The sequence below is a fragment of the Leopardus geoffroyi genome, chromosome C3 (assembly GCF_018350155.1).
Source record: "Leopardus geoffroyi isolate Oge1 chromosome C3, O.geoffroyi_Oge1_pat1.0, whole genome shotgun sequence".
Classification (NCBI taxonomy): Eukaryota; Metazoa; Chordata; class Mammalia; order Carnivora; family Felidae; genus Leopardus; species Leopardus geoffroyi.
In genome coordinates, this window is record NC_059338.1 from 1,223,395 (window position 1) to 1,243,859 (window position 20,465).

General features: G+C 64.8%; 1 protein-coding gene and 1 non-coding gene across 3 annotated transcripts; one reads left to right on the forward strand and one right to left on the reverse strand.

The window, feature by feature from the left end:
- Positions 1-224: 224 nt before the first annotated feature.
- On the forward strand, positions 225-9,896 carry EFNA3 (ephrin A3). 2 transcript variants are annotated; one of them, XM_045456120.1, is made up of 5 exons: positions 230-392; positions 6,305-6,618; positions 8,295-8,360; positions 8,540-8,617; positions 8,829-9,896. In XM_045456120.1, the coding sequence occupies exons 1-5, from the start codon at positions 268-270 to the stop codon at positions 8,957-8,959; spliced, it is 714 nt and encodes a 237-aa protein (XP_045312076.1). In that variant the 5' UTR covers positions 230-267; the 3' UTR covers positions 8,960-9,896. The 2 variants fall into 2 exon arrangements, with proteins under 2 accessions (XP_045312077.1, XP_045312076.1); XM_045456121.1 differs by lacking the exon at positions 8,540-8,617 and having other exon boundaries at positions 225-392.
- Positions 9,897-18,398: 8,502 nt separating this feature from the next.
- Positions 18,399-18,471, reverse strand: TRNAE-CUC. Its single transcript has one exon. It is a non-coding gene; the product is annotated as a tRNA-Glu (tRNA).
- Between the last annotated feature and the right edge of the window lie 1,994 nt (positions 18,472-20,465).

Consider the following 20,465-nt stretch of genomic DNA (forward strand, 5'->3'; position numbering starts at 1 on the left):
CCGCTGCCGCCCGAGGGGGCCAGCGCGGTCCCCCACCGCCCCAGCGCCGCGCGCTCGGCGCCCGAGCGGGGCGGGGCCAGGCGGGAGCGCGCCCGGGGCGGGGCTTCGGGGGCGCGCCCGGAGGGCGGAGGGAAGGGCTGGGGGCGTGGCCTACGGCTCGGGGGCCGGCGGCGGCGGCGGCGGCGGCGGCGGCGGCGGGGAGCTGGGAGGCGAGAAGCCGGGAGCGCGGGGCTCAGTCGGGGGGCGGCGGCGGCGGCGGCTCCGGGGATGGCGGCGCCGCTGCTGCTGCTGCTGCTGCTCGTGCCCGTGCCGCTGCTGCCGCTGCTGGCCCAGGGGCCCGGGGGGGCGCTGGGGAACCGGCATGCGGTGTACTGGAACAGCTCCAACCAGCAGTGAGTCGGGGGCCCGGGGAGCCCGCGCGTCCCGCGGCGGCGAGAGGGGGAGTCCTGAGGGCACCTGCGGTGGGGGTCCTGGGAGACACGGCTGGGGGCTGGGGGCTGGGGGCGAGGGACCGGGGCACACAGTCTGTGGGCGTCCGCGAAACTCGGGGAGGTGGGGGGTGTCTGAAAGAGGCTGTTGAGGTTTGGGAAGGAGGACTTGGGCCGTGCGGACGCCGCACCCCACCTTGCCTTCTCTCGGCGCCCGCCGCTGGGATAGCGCGCCCCCATCCCACCGCCCCCCCATCTTCGCCCCCTTGGGCCGTGCTGGGCCGTCGCACTTGTGGGGGGGGGGGGCGGCGATGACCTGTTTTCACGGTAAGGCTTTCGAGGGCTTGGGTCTAGGACTCTTGCTTTTGAAAAGTGGGGTCCAGAGCTGAGGCAGGGAGTCCGGCCGAGCACCGCCCCAGAACCAAGGCGAACCGGTTGCCCTGATTGTGGGGAAAAGCCCGGCTGGGGTGAGCGGGGGCTGGGTCGCCGAGGCGGGGGTCCTGGAGGTGCTGCTGGGTGACGACGGAAACGTGGGGTACCGGTGAAAGGGAGAGAGGCAGGCAGATGTCGGCGTGTCACACGCGCGCGCACACACACGCCCGGCCTGGGGACGGCGTGTGGCTCGAGTGTGAGCGGGCGTGCGCGGCTGTCAGTGTGCGTGTGTGTCTGAGTGTGTGATTTGTGTGTCTGCGTCGGCGATCGTCTGGGGGTGGGAGGGGGGCGGCGGGGCGGGGAGGGGGCTGCGGCCGCCGTCCGCGTGGCCGGCCGCGTCTGGGCTGGGGTGGCCGCCGGCGCCGCCGCGGTCTGGGCGGGTGTCAGGGCGGCCGGGTGGTTTCCCCGGGTGTGTGGCGCGGCGGCCGGGTCCTCAGTCTGCTCAGTCCTCGCTGCCCTTGTCCTCTCCTCCCCGCCGTGCCTCCGTGCGTATCACCCCGGCCGCCTCCGTGTGTGTCTGTGTGTCGGGGGCATCCCTGGGGAGGCGGGGGGGGGGGGTCACTGTCACTCCTGCCCGGGCGGCGGCGGCTCTGCCTCTGGCTCCCCACCCTGGGGGACGACCCGGGAGCAAACGGCGAAGCCCCAGGGGAGGGGACCGGGAGGGCCGGGCGGCCGCGACCCCCAACCTCCCGGGGGAGGGGCTGCCGCTCGCCGCTCCGCTCTTTGTTGTTTGGGGCTCCGCGCCTCCCCCTCTCTCCCTCCTCGCGCCCGGAGTGTCAGACTGGGGGTGGGGATGAGCCGACGACGCCCCCCTCTCGCTTCCCATGGAAACCTCGGGGGTGGGGACGAGGCCCCTCCCCCTCGCCCCCCGGAGCGGGACTCGAAGAACTCCGGGGGGTGCTGGGGGCGGACTCCCCGGTTCTATCCAGTTCGTCCCCCTCCCCCAGACTCGCACGTCCGCCCCCCGCCCCGCTAGAGTCTGGCGGGGAGTGGCGAGTACGCAGGTGAGGGACCCTGGGGCCCCACCACCCTTGGGGCACCCCCGCGTTCTGAAGGGAAGCCGGGGCCGGGAGTATGCGGGAATGGCCGGGGAGGGGGCGGTGGGCGACGCTGTTGATCAGGTTCCCCTCCCCCGCATACACCTGGGCGCAGGTGAAGGCCCTGGGAGGGGGTGGGGGCGCCCGGTTCCGGGAGCCTCCTGTCCGTCCTCCGCGCCCCCCCACGGGTCTGGACCGGCAGAGGTGGGAGGGGGCGCGCACCCGGCAGGGAGGACGCCGCCGCCCCCGCCTCGATTCCTCGGCCTTTGTTGCCGCTGCGCCCGGGCTCCCCGGCTCCCTCACTGCGGCAGCCGCGGCCCCATAAATCGTGAGAGCGACGTGCTCGGGAGCCGGGAGTGGAGAGGGCCAGGGAGCTGGGGGCGGGGCCGGGCCGAGCCACAGGCTCCCGCGCCCCCTCCCCCCGGTCACGTGAGCTGGGCGCCGGGCTCCCACCCCCCTGTCACGTGCTGAGGGTCTCTGCCCCTTGGGGTCACGTGGAGAGGGTCTTGCGACCCCGCCTCCTGGGGTCACGTGGGAGGGTGCTGGTGGGACACGTGCAGAGGCCTCCTTTGACAGACCTGGGGGCAGTGCCCCGCACAGCGGTCATGATCTCGCCCCCTGTCCCCCGACTCAGCCCCTCCGTGTGCTCCCCTGTAATTGGGAAGACCGGTTCCCAACGTGGCCCAGAAACTGGGGATGGGGGGGGCGGTACTATACTGGAGGGAAGAAGGAGAATGTGAGGTCGAGGGGTCCCCTGAGCCCGGAATTGAATTGGGGGTGGGGGTGGGGGTGGGCGGACCAGCTGATGGCCAAATGTGTATGCCCCCTGGTCTGTGCCTCGTTTCTTCGCAGAACTAAGCAAGGTGTCGTCCTTCGCCCCTAACTCAGGAAGCCCGGAACCTCTTCCCTTGGCTGGCTCCTACCCCTCTCTCTGGAATGTTTCTGTTGCTGATCTCGCTTTCATTCACACGTTCATTCAACAAATATTTATTGAGGCTGCACCAGGTCCCTGGTGGCCTGTCCCCTGCGTGTCTCCTCCCGGCCACGAGCCTGTGCCCCGCACCCCCGCGCCGCCGCTCAGAGCCGTCTGGGCTGTGCTGTCTGCGGGCCTCCCCGCCGGCCCCTGCGCGCCTGCCTCCCCCCGGGCCTCCCTTCGTCCCCAGCCTCAGTCCCATCCGCATCCTCGCGCTCTCCGCGATTCTGGGCCCTCTCTTTCGCGGGCTCTCACGCCCGGCCCCTCTCGGGCACTCGGGTCTCTCAGTCACCCCTCTCGGTGCGCGTCTCACTCCGTTTCTGTGTGTCTCGCCTTCGGCTGGTCTCTCGCTCTTCGCCGCCGCTGCAGATCAATAAACCTTCGCCGCCGCCGCCGCTGTCGCAGGGAGGGGGCGGGGATGCGGGGCGCGCGGACGCTCCCCCACCCGACGCCGGCGGGAGAAGCCCGGGCCGGGGGCCGGCGGGGCCCGGCGGGGCGGGGCGCCCCGAGCGCCCGCGGGGTGCGGGGGTGTCGGCGAGCACGCGCGCCCCGCGAACGTTCCCGCCACCCGCCCACCCCGGGCCGGGCGCGCACGTGGTCCGGCCTCGCCTGCGGGAGCGAGCGGCGCGCCGCCTCGGGGGCGCGCTCTAGAGGGGTGGCGAGCCCAGGTCGGCGTCGCTCCATCCCTCCTGCCCTGGGAGAGCTCTGCGTCCCGGCTTCCTGGGTGGGGGCGGGGGGGGGGGTGAACACGTTCGGGGCCCCCCGGGATGCTTTGCCTGCTCCCTGGTCTCGTTAGGCACCCTGTTTACCTGCCCCTAATTGCCCCGCGGGGAGAGGTTTGCCCTTCCCTGCTCCCCCGCCGCCCACCCCACCGGGTTGGAGCAGGCGGGGCCCTGAAGGAGTGACGGAGAAGGGTCGGAATGCGCCCCGGAGGCGGCGAGGGCCGGGAGAGACAAAATAACGGGGTGAGGGGGCACCCCCTCCAGGTGGGGTGCGTCAACACCGGTCTTTCTGCGAAAGAGGTGGAGGCTGGGAGGGGGTGACGTGGGGAAGAACGGAGAACTGTTCGAGGGGACAGGCGCACGTTCCCCGCAGTCCACCCCGCTGCCCCCTCCCGGGGATGGGGACCCGCGTCCCCGCCCCCCCCCCCCCAGGAGGCGTTAGCTGCCAGCCTCGCTGGGCCTAGCGGCCCCTCCCCCTTCGCTGCCAGGGCAGGGAGGATGGCAGGTTCAATTAAAGTGCCCGAGCCAAGCAGACACCTCCCTCGGGTCTCCCACGAGTTGTGACTGGGGACTCTGGCACCCAGTCCCGCTCCCCCCCTCCCCCCCGCCCACCAATCCCGGCTGCTGCCCGCAATCTTTCCACGACCAGGCTTTCCTCCCGCGTGCCCATGGCGCGCGGGCACTCCAGGGACTGTTCCTGCTACCCAGCCTGGGGACGGACAGGTCAAAGGTGGCCTCTCTTCACTGTAGTCACCCACCAACCTTTCCATAAGGCTAGTCCCCGCCCTGTTGAAGAAACAGAGGAACCCGTCCCAGTGGCTCTGGCTTTGGCTGACTCCTCCTGGCCGGAGTGGGTTGTGCTCCCGGGAAGGCGCCCCAGGGAGGGACCACTGCAGAGCAGGGCTGGAAACCTGGGGGAAGCTCCAGGACAGAGGCCCCGGGTGGCTGTGCGGCTGCTGCAGGCCTGGCACCCTTTCACTGGTGGCCCCCTCCTCGGAGGGGGGAGGGGAAGGGTAGATTTGGAAGTTGGGGATAGAGAGGCAAACCCAGGTGGCGCCAGAAGCCAGGCCTGGTCTAACCCGTTTTCCTGCTCCTGGTGCCCCAGGCCGAGATTCCTGCCCACCTGAGTGCCAGGGCCAGGGAGGGGCCTGAGTGACCCATCACTCCTGTGGGAACTGAGTGGGGCTGGTGGCATTCCTGATGACTCAAGGAGGCTCTGCCCATTCTCCTGGGATGCCCAAGCACCAGCTCTCCCCTGTCTGCTTACCACCTGGCTTGGCAGGGAGTGCTTGGGGAGGGGGCGGCCCAGGCAAGGCCATGGAAGTAGGGGAAGGTGGGGAGGGACCCTCGAGGCCCCACCCAATTCAGAGGCCTCCCAGCCTGTTTTCCTAATGAATCTAATTACTATTTGTGGAGCTGGGAGGTGCCTGGTGACAGGGGGAGCCCGCGCCTCCCTTCAGGGAGTTCCCAGGGACGAGGGACCCCAGTGGTTTGACCTTCTGCCAAGTACCCCAGGCCTCCTGTGTCCACCACATCCACCTGTCCCTGCCAGGACGTGTGCAGAAGAAACCGGGGGAAACTCCTGCCTACTCTCCGAGTTTCTTTCTCCATTCAGATGTTTTTCCCACCCCACAGGGCTCGGCACCACCGTGGAGGGCATTAAGACCAGCACTTTGATGCTAATCAGCAAGGCAGGTGGGGATTATGAAGGACCCAGCATCTGCTTCTGTGTCCCGTAGAAGGATCTGGGGAGTCCGTGGCACAGCCATCTTGTCTGGGCACTGTGCCCACTACTCTGCCTGGCACCATTAAGGGGCCAGTGGTGCCAGGTTGGGGAGGAAGATGTATAGAGACAGAACTCGGGGCCGGTGGGCCTGATACCACGTGGAGCCTTGCTGTGGAGTCCCTTAGCTCTCCCCGACCTGTTGTATCACGTTATTGGGGACCTTAATTGCCAGTAGTACTGTAGAGAAGAGCGTGTGCCTGTGTGCGTGTGTGCGTGTGCGCGCGCGTGCCAGGGGGGGAGTGGGGGCAGGGCCAGAGCTGGAGACTGCTGGGGTCAAGCAACACCGATGCGCGGGCCCAGCACACACCCAACCTAGGCCGCCCGCTGCACCGTGGACATATTTGTGTGTGCCACAGGACTTCGGTGGGTATTGCGTGGAGCGTCCGCACAGGCGCGTGTGAGGGCAGGTGCTGTCCGACTGGCCTTGGGGGTGGGCCGGCAGCGGCAGGAAAGCATGCCGGGAGAGGCGATGGAGGGTGCGCATCTCTGGGAGGGGACCCCTCCCGCCTTCACCCTTCCCTTCCATGCCCCTATCACTCCTCCCCAGCGCTGAATTATGGGGGATGGACGGAGGAAATCCGGGCCTGGGTCTGGGAGTCGCAGGGGCCTGCGCCGTTTCTGTGGTAACCAAAGCGTACGTTCCCTTCTCCCCCGCCTCTCTTTTCCTTCCGAGGCAGGCCGGGCTTCCCTGCGCCTCTGCTGCCCCCTGGCGGCCACCAAGAGAAGGACAGGAGAAGGCGTGGGTCTGGGCGGGTAGCGGGGGACCGGTGGCGCTAGGGCCCAGGGGACCGGGACTGAGCGGAGAGGCGGCTCCGCAGCTACTCGGGGAGGCTCCGCAGACCCAGGGGAAGGTCTGCGGAGCGGCGGGATGGGAAGAGGGTTGGCGTGGGGTTTCTCCTCCCTGACCCGCTTCCTCTCTCCCACAGCCTGCGGCGAGAGGGCTACACGGTGCAGGTGAATGTGAACGATTATCTGGATATTTACTGCCCTCACTACAACAGCTCGGGGGTGGGCCCCGGGGCGGGGCCGGGCCCCGGGGGCGGGGCGGAGCAGTACGTGCTGTACATGGTGAGCCGCGCCGGCTACCGCACCTGCAACGCCAGCCAAGGCTTCAAGCGCTGGGAGTGCAACCGCCCGCACGCCCCCCACAGCCCCATCAAGTTCTCGGAGAAGTTCCAGCGCTACAGCGCCTTCTCGCTGGGCTACGAGTTCCACGCCGGCCACGAGTACTACTACATCTGTGAGTGACGGCCGGCGGGGGGGGCCGGGGGGATCCCGGGGGCGGGGCCTAAGGAGTGCCGGCCGGGGGCGGGGTTTCGGGGCGGGGCCTAAAGAGTACCTGAGTGGCCGCCAGCGGGGTGGAGTCCCGGGGACGGGGCCTAAAAAGTACCTGAGTAATGGCCAGGGGGTGGGGTCCCGGGGGCGGGGCCTAAGGAGTGATGGCCATGGGGTGGGGCCCCAGAGGCGGGGCCTAATGAGACTGAGTGATGACCAGGGGTGTGGGGTCCCGGGGGCGGGGCCTAAAGAGTACCTGAGTGATGGCCAGGGAGTGGGGGTCCCAGAGGCGGGGCCTAAAGAGTACCTGAGTGACGGCCAGAGGGGTGGGGTCTAGGGGGCGGGGCCTAAGGAGTGATGGCCATGGGGTGGGGTCCCAGAGGCGGGGCCTAAGGAGAGTGGAGTGAGTGATGACCAGGGGTGTGGGGTCCCAGGGGTGGGGGCCTAAAAAGTACCTGTGATGGCCAGGGAGTGGGGGTCCCAGAGGCGGAGCCTAAAGAGTACCTGAGTGACGGCCAGGGCGTTCCTGGGGGCGGGGCCTAAGGAGTGATGGCCAGGGTGTGGGGATCCCAGGGACAGGACCTAAAGAGTATCTGAGTGACATCCTGGGGGTGGGGTCGGGGCCTAAAGAGTACCTGAGTGATGGCCAGGGGATGGGGGGGGGGGGGCCACAGGGTTGGGTCCCAGGGGCGGGGCCTAAGAGTATCTGAGTGACGTCCAGGGCGCGGGGCTCCAGGGGCGGGGCCTGAGTGACAGCCACAGGCTGGGGTCCTGGGAGCAGGGCCTAAAGAGTACCTGAGTGATGGCCAGAGGTGGGGGGGTGGGGGGTCCCAGGGGCGGGACCTAAGGAGTACCTGAGTGACGGCCAGGGGGTGGGGTCTCGGGGGCGGGGCCTAAAGGGAGAACCTTGAGTGATGGCCAGGGGGTGGGGTCCTGGAGGCAGGGTCTAAAGAGTGATGACCAGGGAATGGGGTCCTGGGGGCGGGTCCCGAAGGAGAATGAGTGACAGAAGTGAAGACTCAAGGGACCGGGGCGGGGCCTAAGAGCGTCAGTGACGGCAGGGAGAGTGAGGCTGGGGGGGATGGGCGTGGCCTAAGCGTGAGTGGCGGCCAGGGGGTGGTGTCCCCAGGGGCTGGGGCGGGGCCTAAAAAAGTATCTGAGAGGGGCAGACGCTGGGGTCCCCAGGATCCGGGGATGGGGACGGGGTGGAGGTGGGCCTAAAGGAAAGTGTCACAGTGATGACCAGGGCTGGGGTCGCAGGGGCCGGGGCGGGCCCACGTGGCTGCCATGTGGTCTGCATCGCTGGGAGGGACACCTCGGGATGATGCGTGGGGCCTGGCGGCCTTAGGGCTTCCAGCCGGACAGCGTCCGAGGCTGAGAGGTTTAGTGACAGCCTGAAGGGTCGGTCGCAGGGTCACTGCTTCCGGGAGGGACGTTCCAGGGCTGAGACCTCAGGGCTCAGAGTTTCTTGAGGGCTGGGACCAAAGGGGCTTCGCGGGCTGCCGGCGGAACCACCGCAAGCCAAGTCCAAGGGTAGGGGAGCCGGGAAGGATGCTGCCCGGGGCAGGTGGCGGTGCGGAGGGCGAGAGGGGGCGGGGCGTGGGCCCGCAGAACGCAGCTCAGGCCCCGTCTCGTCCCCAGCCACGCCCACCCACAGTCTGCACTGGAAGTGTCTGCGGATGAAGGTGTTCGTCTGCTGTGCCTCCAGTGAGTACCTCCGGCGCCCGGCCGCGACCCCACCCCCGGCTCCCTGCTTCGGGGCTCCCCTGGCTCCCGGGGGCGGAAGGGGGGGCAAGGAGCGGGGGCTCGCTCCCCAGCTGTAGCGAGGGGGGGTGTCCTGGCCCTGACTCTCCCCTCCTCTCTCCCCCCCGCGCCCCACCCCGCAGCATCGCACTCCGGGGAGAAGCCGGCCCCCACCCTCCCCCAGTTCACCATGGGCCCCCATGTGAGGATCAACGTGCTGGGTGAGTCTGCGCAGCGCCCTCTGGTGGCCACTGCTGGAACCGCAGCCCCCTCCCCGGTGCCTGCCCGCCTCGCATGCCTCCCCCGGGGGGCACGCACCCCTCGTACCCCGTGGGTGGTCACGTCCCGGCTCCACCGCTGCTGCCGCTGCCGCGTGCCCCGCCCGGGCGCGCGGCCCAGCCCTCACCAGTCTCTCTATCTGTCTGCCCACAGAAGACTTTGAGGGAGAGAACCCCCAGGTGCCCAAGCTTGAGAAGAGCGTGAGTGGGACCAGCCCCAAGCGGGAACACCTGCCCCTGGCGGCGGGCATCGCCTTCTTCCTTATGACGCTCCTGGCCTCCTAGCTCTGCCCCCTCCCTTGGCGGGGGGACGCGGGCTGGGAAAGGGCAGGGGGACTCTGGCCTCTCCGAGGGAAGTCCAGCTGTGGGGCCTAGACCCCCTCCTGCTGTGGCTGGCAGTGGGGCCCGCACCGTACCTCTGTGCCCGTCCCCTTTGCCCTCGCTCTCCCCGCGTAGGGCACTGGAGTGGACCAGACGCAGGCACAGCCCCGGGCCCCGGGTGGCCCTGGGGCTCCGGGACCTTTCTCTGATCCCTGGTACCCTCTCCTGTTGTCCCCACCAGAGACAGGTATGCCCCGGAGAGCGCGCATCCGAGCGTGGGAGGCACCCCCGTCGTTCTCTTCTAGGGGCGGAACCCAGGGAGGGGACTAGATGGGCGAGGGGGGTGGCAGCGCCCACTGCCCCCTCCCCCTGTTTACAGCAATAAGCACGTCCTCCTCCTCCCACCCCCGCCCCCAGGATTGTGGTTTGGATTGAATCCAAGTTTACAAGTAGACACCCCTGGGGGGGGCGGGCAGTGGACAAGGGTGGCAACGGGGGGCACCGGGGTGCCAGCAGGCATGTACAGACTCTGTATCTCTATATATAATGTACAGACGGACGACTCCCTCCCCCTCCTCGGTCCCTGACCTTCCCTGACTTCCCCTTCCAGCTTCAGACCCCTTCCCCACCAGGCTAGGCCCCCCCCTCCGGGGGACCCCCTGGCCCCTCTTTTGTCTTCCGTGAAGACAAGGCCTATGCAACGCACAGACACTTTTGGAGACCGTGAGACAACAGCGCCCCCCCCCTCCCCTCCAGCCCTGAGCCGGGACCCCAGTCCCAGGACCTGGCCCCGCCCACCCTCCGTGGCCCCACCCATCCTCCTGGGCCTTTTTCAAGTGCTTTGGCTGTGACTTTCATACTCTGCTCTTAGTCTAAAAAAATAAACTGGAGATAAAAATAATCGAGTGTGTGTGATTTCAGGGGCCTCCACCCTTCCGGACACTGGTTAAACCCCACAGGGCGCAGGGTCGGGGAGGGGATTCTGGGGCCAAAGGAGCAACTGAACACCTCGGTCCGGGCTCTGTCTCCCGTGAGGAGGCAGCTCTGTGTCCAGCGAGCACCAGGGGCTCCCAGCGGGGCCTGGCCGACTTAGGGCGCATCATCCACCCTCGGAGGGTCGTGTTTCTCATCAGAAAATTGTAACACGTGTGAGGATTAAATGGCAGCGGAAGCGTACAGCTCCACGAATGGGGGTTGCCGCCTTTTCTTCCCATTCCATTCTGCAATCAGGTCCTTGACTGGGGTCTGTGGATTTCAGGGGGTTGTGAACCCAGACGGGATAAAAGTTACATCTCTGTTTTCACGCACCTGTAACTGAAATTAAACATTCTCTTACGTGCTCGGGCCACAAGCCAAAATAGTTGCTTCTTTGTAACCAACAGAAATCCCAGATGTTTTCGGGCTGCGTTACAGTTTTGAACATCTCTCAAAATAACCACTCGCTCTCATCCCTGCGTTGAAACGACCGGAGTTGTTAGGCCTGCCTTGTTTTTCATGTATTAATAAAGAAGTGTACATATTACTATACCAAAAAATGTAAATGTTTTGTTAACTGTGTTTCCATGTGATTGGTTTCCTTCATAATCCTTTGTGATTTTATTTTGTTCATTTAAAACATTATGGCTGAGGGCGCCGGGGTGGACCGGTCAGCTGGGCTTTATGTCAACTCAGGTCACGATCCCGGGGTCAGGGGATTGAGCCCTGCATCAGGCTCCACACTGAGCCTGCTTGGGATTCTTTCTCTCTCCCTCTGCCCCTCTCCCCTGCTCGCATGCTCGCTCGCTCTCTCAAATAAAAATAAAAAAAACAAACACTATGGTGCAAGGGCTGAGTTTGCTGCTGCTGGGGCCGCTGCCACCCTCCATCTGTCAGGAGAGAGAGGAGACAGAAAGCAAAAGACAGGCGAGCAGGTGACGCGGTCACATGGCCCTGCCAGGCTGGGTGAGGCCAGGGTGGGCACTGAGTGTGGGTGACGACAGAGGCCGAACCCCACCAGGGAGGGGGCGCCTTCTTCCAAGCTGCACACCCTTGGGGCCCCATCGCACCCTGGTTCTACGGCTGGCACTGTGTGGGCAGGCTGGGTCCTGGGTGAGGGCCTTGGCCCCTGGTGGCTCTCGCCAGCTGCATCCTGAGAACGAGCCCCTCTCTGGCAGGGACTGGGTCTTCACTCTGTACTCATGAAACACGGGAACTGGAATTTCTTCTGGACCGTGGAGAGCGGGTAGGTTTCCTGCTGGCGGAGCAGTAGGGGAGGGAGGGCAGTGGGGAAAGGACCGGGGGCAGCCAGGACACCAGTCTGAGGCTCCCCACCTGGAGACACAACTGGAAAGGTAGGTTCGTCCATCCGGTCATGGTTTCCAGGCCAGGCTCTGTCCTGGGTGCTGGGGGTGCAAAGACAGAGCCTCTGCCTCCAGTAAGCTCATAATTTAGCGTGTGTTGCCATGTGAAGAGGGATCAATCACACACACACACACACACACACAGGACAACACCAAGTGTTACATGGTTAAATGCCAGGGGGCTGTGGGAGCGTGGAGGGGAACATACCCCTGTGCCTGGGGACACAGGAGAGAGGCTGCTGGGAGGAGGTACACATAGCTGGCAGCCCCTGGGGAGAGGGGAGGGCCTTGAAGGAGCCAACGCGGCGGGCCTAAGCTGTAGGTCCTCACATCGCAGGGCCACAGGGGACGAGGAGGGGGGGCAGCGTGCTGAGATGGGGAGGGCTTAGTAGGTTCAAAAATGCAGCTATGGGAAGACAGAGAGAGGCCCGGGCATCTGGGGGCGGGAACCAGAGCAAGCCAGCTCCCATTGACCAAGCACGTGCTACGTGCCAGGCGCTGCGTCCCGTGTTTCCGTGCCCTTGGACGCCTCGCTGTCCCAACAGCACAGGTGGGAAGCCTGAGAGTTTAAGGAGCTGTGTCCTGCGGTCAGGGCCACACATCCTGGCACGGCTGGCATTCAAGGTGGGTCCGACGGACACCACACTCTATTACACCACCGCCCGGAACTGCTTCCCACAAATCCTGATGGCCCCTCCACCAAAGTCACTCGGGGTCTTTGGAGAAAGACAGCAAAAGGCCTCCAATCTGGATTGGCTGAGCCAGTCTGAACCCCACATTCAAAAAAAGTGTTTTTTAATGTTTATTTATTTTTGAGAGAAAGACAGACTGCAAGTAGGGGAGGGGCAGAGAGAGAGGGAGACACAGAATCGGAAACAGGCTCTGAGCTGTCAGCACAGAGCCCGATGTGGGGCTCGAACTCACGGACCGCGAGATTATGGCCTGAGCTGAAGTCGGATGCTTAACCGACTGAGCCACGCAGGTGCCCCAGATTTGCTATGCTTTAATGTTTTCTTTCTAATTTTTTTAATGTTTATTTATTTTTGAGAGAGAGAGACAGAGTGTGAGTGGGGGGAGGGGCAGAGAGAGTGAGACACAGACTTTGAAGCAGGCTCCAGGCTCTGAGCTGTCAGCACAGAGCCCGACACGGGGCTCGAACTCACGAGCCGTGAGATCATGACCTGAGCCAAAGTCAGACGCTCAACCGACTGAGCCACCCAGGTGCCCCTGAACCCCACATTTTAAGGACAGGAAAACCAGCCTGGCTCCATCAGAGGAGCATGTGACTGTGGACCTCCAGGTCATGAGTTTGAGCCCCTTGTTGGGTGTAGAGATTACTTAAATAAAACTTTAAAGAAAAAAAAGGACATTTGGGGCCTGGGGGGCTCAGTCGGTTGAGTGTCTGACTCGATTTCGGTTCAGGTCATGATCCCATGGTTGTGGTTCAAGCCCCACATCAGGCTCTGTGCTGACAGCTCAGAGCCTGGAGCCTGCTTGAGATTCTCTCTCCCCCTCTCTCTCTGCCCCTCCTCTGCTTGTGCATATGAGGGCTCTCTCTCTCTCTCTCTCAAAATAAATAAATAAACATAAAAAAAAGAAGACAGGAAAAAACTAAAGCTCAGAAAGGGCAAGTGATGGGTGTCCACGGCAGAGAAGCCCCAGGACTCAGGTATCCCGAGTTCCCGTCTCTTCTACTGGGCAGCCTTGCCCCACCAGAGACTTAAAACTTCCCAGGGACTGAAGGCTGATATTTGAAACCTCTTAAGTCACCCCAAGCAGTGAATATAGAGAAAGTGCCTCTCCCCTTCAGCCAAGGGTCCTACTGGGACACCCCCTCCCCCAGGCAAGACTGTTGTTCCCAGAGCCTGGGAGAGGTGGGGACACAGGCCAACACTTAAATGTACAGACACCAGCGACCCCGAGCCTGCCCGGCACAGGACCCCTGCCTGTGGCATCTGGGACCGAGCCCGACATTCAGGGACATTGGGGGCTGGGCAGAAGAAACTGGACCGAAGCAGGGGGAGGGAGGGCTGAGCCACCTCCTTCCCCTGCCACACATGGGCCCTGCGGTGTCCAGACCACCTGCTGGGGGCTGCCAGAAGGTGTGAGGCCCCCACACCTCCCGCATCCCACAGCCCCTCCTGCCCCTTGCGGCCTGCTCCCCTAACCCTCCCACTTTAGGCGCTAAGGCCTTGGGAATGGACCGTCCTGTCCTGTCTGGCCAGAGCTGCTCCGCCCCAAAGCCTCACATGGTCTCCCCCACCCTGCCCGTTCTCCTCAGCTGGCAAACCTAGCGGCGTGGGTTGAGCTGGGCTGGGGGCACACGGGCTGGGACCAGGGGACATGGGCTGGGCCGGGGGGATACGGGCTGGGATCAGGGACATGGCTGGGCTGGGGGCACACGGGCTGGGACCAGGGGACATGGGCTGGGACCAGGGACACGGCTGGGCTGGGGGGATACGGGCTGGGACCAGGGACACGGCTGGGCTGGGGGGACACGGGCTGGGACCAGGGGACATGGGCTGGGCCGGGGGGATATGGGCTGGGATCAGGGACATGGCTGGGCTGGGGGGACACGGGCTGGGACCAGGGGACACGGGCTGGGCCGGGGGGATATGGGCTGGGATCAGGGACATGGCTGGGCTGGGGGGACACGGGCTGGGACCAGGGGACATGGGCTGGGACCAGGGACACAGCTGGGCCGGGGGGACATAGTCTGGGACCAGGGGACACGGGCTGGGACCAGGGACATGGTTGGGCCGGGGGGACACGGGCTGGGAGCAGGGACATGGCTAGGCCAGGGGGACACGGGCTGGGACCAGGGGACACGGGCTGGGACCAGGGGACATGGGCTGGGACCAGGGACACGGCTGGGCCAGGGGGACATGGACTGGGACCAGGGGACACGGGCTGGGCCGGGGGGACACGGGCTGGGACCAGGGGACACGGGCTGGGACCAGGGACATGGCTGGGCCGGGGGGACACGGGCTAGGACCAGGGGACACGGGCTGGGACCAGGGGACATGGACTGGGACCAGGGGACACGGGCTGGGCCGGGGGGACACGGGCTGGGACCAGGGGACACGGCTGGGCCGAGGGGACACCGGCTGGGACCAGGGGACATGGCTGGGCTGGTGGGACATGGGCTGGGACCAGGGGACACGGGCTGGGACCAGGGACATGGCTGGGCCAGGGGGACACGGGCTGGGACCAGGGGACACGGGCTGGGCCGGGGGGACACGGGCTGGGACCAGGGGACACGGGCTGGGACCAGGGACATGGTTGGGCCGGGGGGACACGGGCTGGGAGCAGGGACATGGCTAGGCCAGGGGGACACGGGCTGGGACCAGGGGACACGGGCTGGGACCAGGGGACATGGGCTGGGACCAGGGACACGGCTGGGCCAGGGGGACATGGACTGGGACCAGGGGACACGGGCTGGGCCGGGGGGACACGGGCTGGGACCAGGGGACACGGGCTGGGACCAGGGACATGGCTGGGCCGGGGGGACACGGGCTAGGACCAGGGGACACGGGCTGGGACCAGGGGACATGGGCTGGGACCAGGGACACGGCTGGGCCAGGGGGACATGGACTGGGACCAGGGGACACGGGCTGGGCCGGGGGGACACGGGCTGGGACCAGGGGACACGGCTGGGCCGAGGGGACACCGGCTGGGACCAGGGGACATGGCTGGGCTGGTGGGACATGGGCTGGGACCAGGGGACACGGGCTGGGACCAGGGACATGGCTGGGCCAGGGGGACACGGGCTGGGACCAGGGGACACGGGCTGGGCCGGGGGGACACGGGCTGGGACCAGGGGACATGGGCTGGGACCAGGGGCATGGCTGGGCCGGGGGGACATGGGCTGGGACCAGGGACACGGGTGGGCTAGGGGGACACTGTCTGGGACCAGGGGACACGGGCTGGGACCAGGGGACACGGGCTGGGACCAGGGGCATGGCTGGGCCGGGGGGACATGGGCTGGGACCAGGGACACGGCTGGGCTAGGGGGACACGGTCTGGGACCAGGGGACACGGCTGGGCCAGGGGGACACGGGCTGGGACCAGGGACATGGCTGGGCTGGGGGGACACGGGCTGGGACCAGGGACACGGCTGGGCTGGGGGGACACGGGCTGGGACCAGGGGACATGGGCTGGGACCAGGGACATGGCTGGGCTGGGGGGACATGGGCTGGGACCAGGGGACACGGCTGGGCTGGGGGGACACGGGCTGGGACCAGGGACATGGCTGGGCTGGGGGGACACGGTCTGGGACCAGGGGACACGGCTGGGCTGGGGGGACACGGGCTGGGACCAGGGGACATGGGCTGGGACCAGGGACATGGCTGGGCCGGGGGGACATGGGCTGGGACCAGGGGACACGGCTGGGCCGGGGGGACACGGGCTGGGACCAGGGACATGGCTGGGCCGGGGGGACACAGGCTGGGACCAGAGGACACAGCCAGGCCGGGGAAAATACAGGTGGTGATAAAGGACACGAGCTAGGTGGAGGCCAAGGCTGGCGTGAGGGACACACGGGCTGGGTAGCTCAGCCCCAGACAGACGCGGGGAACAGCCCAGAGGTGCCGGGACCGGGCCAGCCGGGGCAGCAAGAACAGGCAGAGGCCATGACTCGCCTGGGGGGGGACCTCGGGGAGGTCCGGCCTCTCGTGTCTTGGCCCCCCGGGGGATCAGCGCCAAGCTCCTGGCTTTCCGCACAGCATCCGGCTCCAGGTAATTACAGGACCGTCACCGATCCTGGCCATAAAAGGGAGGACGAAGCAGCCCAGAGACCTGGGAGAGCTAGGCCCCAGCGGCCTGGGGTCCCCCAAGCTGCTCGTGAGGGCTGTGCTGGCGAGGGCGACGCTCGGGCCTCACGTTCACGCCCCACACACGCTTACTCGCTCAGACCCACACTCACTCACACACCTGCAACCTCGTGACCCACACGGTCCATCACACTCCCTGCTCAGGGAGGGGGGCCGGGGCCACAGTCCTGAAGGGGCCTCGGAAGGGAAGGCGGGGGTCTGTTTACACAGCTGAAGGGAAGGGGCACCTGAGGCCCGCGGGCCCTCCCCCCGCGGAGCAGGATGGCTGACACACGTTCAGGAGCTGCTCAGCTCGCTCAGCCACGCGGACCCCTGCACAGGCGGCGGGCACACACAGCAGGGTCACCCTGATGCCTGCACACACAAGCCCACCCACAGGCGGGGGCTCACAGGGTGACGTGCTCCGGGGCGGGGCTGGCAGCCAGCGGCGACTCAACAAATAGGGGTCCGCGCAAGGAACGGCATCGCTGAACCGACTGGACGAAGTCCGGAGTCCAGGAAAATCCAGGGAAGGGAGGAGGCGGGCGGTGGGGGAGACCAAGGCCACGTTCACACCCTCTGGAGACCTACAGGTCAGGCCGACGGCCACCCTGGACACAGAAACAACCCCTAGGGCCCCGAGGATGTACCCCCCCTCCCCCACAAACAGCGAGTGAGGCAGGCGCTGCTCGCATCCACACCGGCCACAGGCACCCAGCACACCCCCTCCCGGGGGCCGCCAGCGCCCCCCACCCCTAGCTGGGGAAGGAGGAGACAGCACGTAAGGAGAGGAGCCCCTCTCTCCACCCCGCGGACACGCGTGCACGCACGCCAGGCCTGAGCCCGGGGGAGACACCCGGGGACAGCGGCCGCGTCCCACGTGGGGCCACGCCGCGCTGGCACCGCCCACTCTGCGCGCAGACGCCCGGGCCCAGCCGTGGGCCTGGAGCACGATCCTGGCGCTCCGGGTCCTGAGGCCTGTGGTTGGTGGACCTGGTCTGCCAGTGGGAAAGGGGTGCGTGCTCTCAGTGAACCCCCAGGAAGGCCCCTAAAACCGGCCTTGGGGGCATCCTCCACGCGTGAGGCCAAGCACACAGGCATCCTCGTCCTCACCCCGAATCAAAGGGCCATTGGGCCGGGCCGGTGGGCAGAGCTTCGAGGGAAGCGGGAGGGCCTCTGGAGAGAGGAGACGCCAGAGGGGCGGCCGGGGCCCGGGAGAGGCGACGGCGGGCTGGGGGTGTCTGTGGTTCCTACAGAGCGCGAGCGGCCACCGCGTCCTCCCTGGCGGCAGACCACGGCCTCCACGCAGGCCGCCCTCCTGCCGCGCGCACCCTCCGGTTCCAGTGCCCCCGAGGCCCAGGGCACCCCTGCGGGCACCACTCCCACGGCGTGCGCGTGTGTCCAGGTGCCCGCAGGTGCCGTGCGCGCGCGCCCGCTGGAGGTGTCTCACGCGCGCCGGGCACAGATGGCTGGGAAGGGGGGCGTCCGGGCGGTCAGGGCCACCGGGGCTGGGGAAGCCGGGGGGGTCCGTGGCCGGCCCCGGGGCTCAGAAGCAGCTGGCTCTCTTTTCGCCAAAAGCACTTAAACAGAGACTCAAGTTAAAAATAGGCTGGATGTGGGGCGCCTGGGTGGCGCAGTCGGTTAAGCGTCCGACTTCAGCCAGGTCACGATCTCGCGGCCCGTGAGTTCGAGCCCCGCGTCGGGCTCTGGGCTGATGGCTCAGAGCCTGGAGCCTGTTTCCGATTCTGTGTCTCCCTCTCTCTCTGCCCCTCCCCCGTTCATGCTCTGTCTCTCTCTGTCCCAAAAATAAATAAACGTTGAAAAAAAAAAAAAATGAAAAAAAAAAAAAATAGGCTGGCTGTACTGCCAGAAGGTGGCAGGAGAGGAAGGTTTTTTCTGAGTATTTATTCTGTCCCCAACACCTGGAGGCGCTGGGGACCCACCCCCCTGGGCCACGGAGTCCCGGGGACGCCAGTGACCCCCACTCTGCTTTGTCTCCTTTACTAGCTTATTAACTATACTCTTCGAAAACTTCTTTTCGCGGTTCTTCTGGGATTACAGAATGCGTCTTGAACGTGTTACATTCCATTTTGAAGGGATAGCATTTCACTTCTCCCTCCGGCTCGCCAGGTGGGACCACACGTTATTTCTGCTTCAATCCCTCAGGTCTCACTTAAAGAGATTTTAGTCTATTTTATTCTATTCTAGTCTATTCTATTTTATATTTCACTTCATGTCTTGACGTAGGCTCCACGCCCAGCGTGGGGCTTGAACTCACTACCCCGAGACCGAGAATCTCGTGCTCTACCGACTGAGCCAGCCAGGCGCCTCTCTTACAGAGAATTTGGAAACAAGAGAAAGGCCTTTTATGCTCAGGCACATGTTTACCTTCCTGGTGCCCGTCGTCCGTTCCTTTGTAGAGATGGATGTTTCCATCTGGCATTTTTCTTCTGCTTGAAGGACTTAAATTACTTTCTTTAGTGCCGGCCTGCTGGTGACGACAGATTCTTTCAGCTTTTGCCATCTCCCCTGAATTCTGTCTTTACTTTTATGAAGACGTTGCCGCCCTGTCTTCGGGCCTCCGTCGTTTCTGACGAGAAGTCTGCTTCTCTTTTCCTCCTTACGTACTCTGTTTTCCCTCCGGCTGCTCTTAGGATTTGCTCCTTATCACTGCTGCCCACGGCAGATTCCGACGTGTCTGCACGCAGTTGCCTCATGTGTCTCGTGCTTTGGGGTTTGGGGGCTTCTGGGATATCTGGCTTTATGGTTTTCATCAAAACTGGAAAGCCTTTGGGCCACTGTTTCTTCAAATATTTGGCTGTCAGCCCCTTCCCGTGTGTCTGGGTTCCCAAACAGATGTGTGGACCTGACAGGATTCCACAGCTCACCGACTTTCCCTCCCCTCCTTCCCTTCCTCTCCCTCCTTTTCGCCTCCTTGTCCTTCTTCTTCTCGTCTTTTTCTGTGCTTCGTTTTAGATAGTTTCTGTGGCTCAGTCTTCAAGCTCACCAATCTTTTGTCTCCAGTGTCTAATCTGCTCTTAATCCCGCCCAGTACACTTCTCATCTCAGACCTTGCAACCCTCGTCTCCAGAAGTCCAGAGACAGAGAGAGACAGAGCATGAACGGGGGAGGGTCAAAGAGAGGGAGACACAGAATCCGAAACAGGCTCCAGGCTCTGAGCCATCAGCACAGAGCCCGACGCGGGGCTCGAACTCACGGACCGCAAGGTCATGACCTGAGCCGAAGTCGGCCGCTTAACCGACTGAGCCACCCAGGCGCCCCTATAACAGCTATTTTCAAGCCTTTGTCTTGAATTCTATCATCTGTGTCAGTTCTAGATCTGTTTTGATTGATTTTTCTTCTCATTTTGGGTCATATTTTCCTTCGTTGCACGTGTGCTAATTATCATTGGATGCCAAACTCTGTTTTTAATTTTTTTAATCGCTTTGAATATTTCCGAGCCTGGTTCAGAGACACAGTTACTTGGAAACAGACTGACTCCCTTCAGACTTGCTTTTAAGTACCATATACCAAGACCAAAACGGCCTTTCATTTAGGGCTAATTTGGTCTGGCCAGTGAGGTGCCACCCTTCTATTTAATGTTTTTAATTTTTGTTAGCATTTATTTATTTTTGAGAGGCAGAGAGAGACAGAGCACAAGTGGGAGAGGGGCAGAGAGAGAGGGAGACACAGAATCCGAGGCAGGCTCCGGGCTCCGAGCTGTCCGCATGGAGCCCGACCCGGGCCTCGAACTCAACCTCGGGAGCTGTGAGATCACAACCTGAGCCGAAGCCGGACGCTTAACCGACTGAGCCACCCAGGCGCCCCAGAGGTGATACCCTTCTGAGGACTCAACTTCAAGCCTGTGTACCTGCCACAATCCGGTCAGGTGATAGAAATCACACGGTGACTTGAACAGGGAACGTTTAACATAAAATATCGTTGCTTGTAACAAGAGCCTGTGTCGCAAGGGATCGGCTGATCAGAAACAGAACTCTGAGGGCGCCCAGGAACCCCAGGTACCAGGAGCCGCCACACTTAGGGGGAGACAGGGCGCTCAAGGAGGAGCCCCTTCCATACCCCCACCCCCACCCCCATCCCCGCCGCGTCTGAATCCGGTGGACTGAATCCATTGGAGAATCCGAAGGAAACGGCTTCAGCCGGCAGTGTCTCTCCAGCGCCCTCCACTGACGAAGTTTGGCGTCGCGCCCACCGGCTCAGGAACTATTCGGAGGGCTCAGCTCCATTTTCACGGAGCAGGCAGTGAGATAAGCTTAGAGCTGAGCGGCGATAAACTAACGACTGGCACAGAGCGATAAC

Excerpts from the sequence above, each read along its gene's own strand:
- EFNA3 (XM_045456120.1), top strand. The coding sequence starts at position 268 with ATGGCGGCGCCGCTGCTGCTGCTGCTGCTGCTCGTGCCCGTGCCGCTG. Across the intron at positions 6,619-8,294 it reads CCACGAGTACTACTACATCT|CCACGCCCACCCACAGTCTG; the intron begins GTGAGTGACGGC and ends TCTCGTCCCCAG. Across the intron at positions 8,618-8,828 it reads TGTGAGGATCAACGTGCTGG|AAGACTTTGAGGGAGAGAAC; the intron begins GTGAGTCTGCGC and ends GTCTGCCCACAG.